The sequence below is a fragment of the Nematolebias whitei genome, chromosome 8 (genome assembly GCF_014905685.2).
Source record: "Nematolebias whitei isolate Nwh7 chromosome 8, NemWhi1, whole genome shotgun sequence".
NCBI lineage: Eukaryota > Metazoa > Chordata > Actinopteri > Cyprinodontiformes > Rivulidae > Nematolebias > Nematolebias whitei.
Window position 1 is genome coordinate 41,672,239 of NC_056505.1, and position 5,775 is coordinate 41,678,013.

Below are 5,775 nucleotides of genomic sequence, written 5' to 3' on the forward strand. Positions count from 1 at the left end.
CTGATGAACCAGATTCTACAAAAACATCTATATTTAAATTTTTATAGGTTTTCATCATCATTTGATGTATTTGCACTCATTGCGTCTACTTTTAATGTTCATTTTAGATGTGTGGTTTTGTTTCTCGTTCACATATATACATTTTATTTTTAGCTTTGCTTTAACGTTCTTGTTTCGTGAATTGTACATTTGTGGGTTAAAATAAAGTTGAACTAAAGGCCGTCTTTAGTTTAGTTTAGTTTATTCTGTTTATTCAGTCTCTCTTCTTGAAACATGTTTGAAGGAAATATTCCTGAGAGATCCAATAATTTTGTCTTTTATGATTTTCAGCTGAGTTAACAGTCATTAAAGTGAAAACAGGATTTCATGATAAAGCCGGCACCGTTTATTTTATTATTTTTTAATCTTCAACGCTAATATATATATATACAGTATATATCTTTTATGACCAGCTCTGCTGGTCTCACATGATCCTCTCCTCCGAAGCCAGGATGGGCAGGTGTCATCTTCCCAGCTCCGAGCTCAGCTGGTGACTCGCAGAAGGCCGTTGCCAGACCCCAGCCTCACGTAATCATGAAGGCCCGACCCGTGCAGATAGGTGGACAGAGACGGGTCGGTGACAAATGGTGGAAGCGATTTTTAAAAACATTTTATGTGTAAAAAATACAAAAGTTTTTTTCAGTCGCTTCAGCAATTTTTTAAAAATTTTTTTGCATAAAAACAAAATATTTGTTTATTTAAAAATCGCTTCCACCGTCTGTCCTAGACTGTCCAGTCCGCCTGACTGCTGGGCGGGATCGGGATTCGGCCTTCATGATTACGCGAGGCTGGGGTCTGGCAACGGTCTTCTGCGAGTCACCAGCTTCGTGGTGACCAGCGAGCTCTGAGCACGCAAGGCCGGGATCCAGAACCCGAGCCTCCGAGTCAGCACAACGAAGGATCTTCCACGGTGACCAGCGGAACTTGGAGCCAGGGAGATGACGCCCTGCCCGGCCTGGCGCTCCGAGTGTCCGGGGGGAGGACCGGGGTAGACCAGCAGCGCTCCATCCAGCTTGCTCTGAATTAAGTCGTCGGCCAGTCGTCGGCCACCAAGCACAAAAAACGCCAGCACGTCAGCATTAGACCAAGATGTCATTATTGTTTTTAAAATCTTTAAAATAAGTCCAGCCGCTGATCCAGTCTGAGAAATTGCAAATGGCAGATCATTGTTTTGAAAAGTTTCTGAAGGATCCAGTGACTCCGCTCCCAACCAATCAGTGACCGACAGTGTTCTGACGTCACGTTTTTGTTACGATATTTTTGGACTGGTCCTATGGTTTTGATCTGCTCAGAGACGGGATTATAATGAAATTATGGCCCGGTTCTGACTGGGTTAAACTGGGCCAGCAACTCTAAAGAGAGTCTCCCTGGGATTTCAACATCAGTCAAGGAATAGTTTAATCTACTCGCCACATCACGCAGAAAAGGCTTTTGAAGCACCATCTCATATTTCCTAACACGTCATAACCACATAAGATCCACTGAGATCACACTTAGTCACGCCCCCTCATACACTGACAGGTTGAGCTCCCCTTCTGCGAAGGCGGAGTCTAGAACCCTATAAATGAGTAATGACACGAGACATCGGGGCTTTTCTTCCGGGTCTGTGAAGGCGTCACAGACGGGAGAGTCCAGCGCTGTAAATTGTAACCTTTTCCTGCATTTTTTAATATAATTGATAAAACTTAATTGACGTTTCGTTGATTTATTGATATTGTGAGTTGCCCCTTCTGAGGGAGGTTCGAGCCGGGGGGAAAGACGTGGGCTGGAGGGGGTTTCCGGGTCTGGTGACCCGCAGCCAGCTCCCATCTTTAACATTATAGTACCTCTTCGTTCAGATTAGAACCACAGAGCCAAGGGTCCTGAAAATAGTTATAGGTTCTAAGTACCGGTACTAATGGAAAAGCCTCAGAACCAGGCCAAGTCGGGTCCAGTCGGCCCGTACCAGTACTAATGGAAAAGGGGCATAACCGAATCTCACTGCTAACAGTATCATGCTGCTAACTGGACCATGTTGCTAAGATAACCTCGTTGTCATCAGAACCACTCTGTCATTAGTAGTAGTAGTCTGGTCAGTCATTTAGTACTCGGCATTCAAACAAATGTAATAATAATAATAATAATAATAATAATAATGAATTTAATTTGTAACGCACTTTTCATTAACAAAAATCTCAAAGTGCTACAGAGTGCAACTAAAATCAATGATAAAATCAAGTAAAGTCAGTGATAAAATCAACATCAATGTCTGAAGTCGTTATTAAAACTCTGCAGGCAGAAGTGAAATGGCTGTTTTCTGAAACCTCACCCAATCTGGTCCCCAGCATTGATGGGCCTGCTGGAGAAGAAGGCTATCCTTGGGAAGCGTAGGTCCTGGTGCATGGTGAACACCCTCACAGCCATCATGTTGGGCTCACACAGATGATTTATGAAACGGCCGATGTTGCCGAAGAGTCTCGCATCAATGCAGTGGACCTCCCCAACCTGAAAAAAACAATCACCAAAAAAACAAACAAACAAACAAAAAAAACAACGTCAGATCAAGTGCTTTTACTTTCATCACTCGCTCCCAACTACAATATGTTCAAAACTTAAGGTTTATCTTACAAAAACAAATACTTTTTATATCCTTTTTTAATCAAAGTTAATGAAATGCACAGTCATCTTTACATATCTGTAACTGAATATCCAAACTCAAGATGGCCACCACAGACAACTCAATTAAAAAAATCCCAAAAAGTGTCTAGAACTAGAAGATTTTACAGATACTATGCTGAGATGTTTGACCACCTCAGCCTTTGTGATTGGCCAACCCATCCCAAAATATCATGGCTCTGGTTCCTCGGAGGAAGACGTTGGTGGGATTAAGGAGCTCGTCAAATGATTCCTTCAACTTCCCCGTTCAGCAGCTCCTAGCCCCCCCACCACAAAATAAACAGTAGGGACCAGAAGCTGTCTTCCTATAATGACATGCTTCATGGTCAGACAATAGTAGAGCTGTCATTTCTAACCCGGGCCCGAAGCCTGGTTTGACCTGAATTCAGGCCAGACCAGGCCATAATAATGTGCTGGATGGGCGGGCCTGGTCGGTGTCAGGCTTTTGATTGTGTCAGCGGACGCTCACAGATCACGATCCAATTATATGGAAACATGGCTTGCCATACATCACGAGCTACAAGCGGCCATTTCACCGCGAGCTGATCAACCTTGAAAGAGGTAAAAAAAAAGTTCAGTTAAGCTTCAGATGGGACTATACTGCCAGGCTTGGCGATCCATCAAATCGCAAATGGACGTTCATTCAGCCGCTGAACTTAGCGGACGCGCGCGGCCGATGACCCAAACAGGTGAGATCACAAAATATCTTCGCAGACATGCAAGATCCATGTGTGAGTAATGCAGAATGCAGGCAGAAGCAGAGATTTAATGATTTGACAGCCATGAAATGACAAACACCCCCTCAGCTCCGATCTTTTGCCCCATAAGTCGCGCACGTCCGCCGACCGTTAATAACTATATAAGCAGTCACAGCTTAATTAAAAATGTCGGAGGGTGAGGGGGTGGGGGTTCAGGTTCAGACCTGTAATTACTGTTAATTCGTCGGATTGGGTTTGGAAATGATGGCTACAGGCTGGGGCGGGGTCGGATTTTTTGGGCCCGAATGCAACTTTAGACAGTAGTATCCTGATGCATGCTCAATATTCCAGGTAGAAAAATCTAAAAAAGTTAAATCTGGTCCTCTGGACATTCAAAAAACAAAACAAAGCAAAACAACAACAAAAACAATGTAGAAACATTTCGTCTTTCATCCGAAAGACTTCCTCAGTCTGAGGTGCTGTATTCAGCTCAGTCTTATAGATAGCACTCTCTCGCAGTGGATCAACCAGTTCTGCTGCTGACAACCAAAACCAGCTGCTCACATGATCAAGAAGGCACAGTTTCAAGAGTTGACACAGCTTTTAAACCCCAAAATACATTACGGCAAAGACTGGTTCATCCCAAAGATCCAGTCCCCCGGCACAAACAGAGTAATGTTGTGTATGCTGTTCAGTGTCAGGAGGGCTGTGATCAGTCTTTCATCGGGGAAACTAAACAGCCACTGGCCAAAAGGATGGCCCAGCAGAGAAGAGCAACAACATCAGGCCAGGACTCTGCGGTCTCCACTCATCTCCAGGCCAGCGGTCACTCTTTCAGGGATGAAGATGTTCACATCCTGGATAGAGAGGAATGATGGTTTGAGAGAGGAGTAAAGGAGGCCATCTTTGTGAAAATAAACTGTCCATCATTAAACAGGGGTGGAGGCCTACGTGTTCAATTGTCCCCCTTTTACAATGCTGTTATTGCTAGTATCACTCAGCCCTCTGTGAATAGTAAACAACCATCAGGGTGCTAATGATCCATCGTTAGGCTGATGGTCCTTCTTGATCATGTGAGCAGCTGGTTTTGGTTGTTAGCAACAAAACTGGTTGATCCACTCTGTGAAGGCGCTATTTATAAGACTGAGCTGAATACAGCACCTCAGACTGAGGAAGTCTTTCGGATGAAAGACAAAACGTTTCTACATTTTTTTGTTGTTGTTGTTTTGCGTTGTTTTGTCTTTTGAATGTCCAGAGGACCAGATTTAACTTTTTTAGATCTAGACAGTCGTATAAATAATTTTAGTTCAGTAACTGAAGAAATTTTTTTTCTATAGGCAATAGTCTACTAGCGGTGGCAACCATCTTGGGTTGACTACAGTGATGTTTGAATGTTTGTGAACTCTTAATAATTTTCTATATTTCTGCATAAATATAACTTCATCAGATTTTCACACAAGTCCTAAAAGTAGATAAAGAGAACCCAGTTAAACAAAAGAGACAAAATATTATACTTGGTCATTTATTTATTGAGAAAAATGATCCAATATTACATATTTGTGAGCAGTAAAAGTATGAGAACCTTTACTTTCAGTATCTGGTGATATCGCCAGCTCGCTTTTCTTTTTTTTTTGTGTGACCTGTCAATCAATTCAGTAGGCGTGTCAGCAAATGACCAATCGGCATCCTCAGTTTGTCCCAAGGAAATGCCCCTTGCCTGCTTCAGGTCCTTCCACAACATCTGGATTGGATGAAGGTCAGGACTTTGACTTGGCAATTCCAAAACATGAACTTTATTCTTCTTGAACCATTCTTTGGTAGAACCACTTGTGAGCTGAGGGTCATTGTCTCGCTGCATGACCCACCTTCTCTTAGATTCAGTTCATGGACAGATGTCCTGACATTTTCCTTTAGAATTCTCTGATATAATTCAGAATTCATTGTACCATCAATGATGGCAAGCCGTCCTGGTCCAGATGCAGCAAAGCAGGCCCAAACCATGATACTACCACCACCATGTTTCACAGATGGGATAAGGTTCTTATGCAGGAATGCAAACAAATGACCAGGTCATTTGTTTGGTGTTGACCAGGTCAATGTTCAGTCAGGTCCAGATCACCTGACTGAACATTGCTGGATTCTAATACCTGGATTATTGCGCATGAACTTTTGGAGACTATCTCAGTTGATTAACATGTCATCACAGTTTGGCTTACAATTAGTTATCTAATTTGTTAACAGTCAACACCCAACTTTCTTCCATTTGAGAGTGATTGATGGTCTCACTGATAACAGCAGGAGGTGAAAAAAACACAACTTTAGAGATTCATGTAAATGAATGATATAAAAATATGTTTTATAAGGTGTTAAGTTGCCTTTATGC

At 42.7% G+C, this 5,775-nt stretch overlaps 1 protein-coding gene across 1 annotated transcript in view; it reads right to left on the reverse strand.

Moving 5' to 3' along the window:
- LOC119413689 (histone-lysine N-methyltransferase EHMT1-like) overlaps positions 1–5,775 on the reverse strand; it is a 132,588-nt gene that overhangs the window by 27,790 nt on the left and 99,023 nt on the right. The window contains exon 8 of the mRNA XM_037680744.1: positions 2,348–2,523. Within this exon, the coding sequence (XP_037536672.1) occupies positions 2,348–2,523 (176 nt within the window). The remainder of the gene's footprint in view (positions 1–2,347; positions 2,524–5,775) is intronic.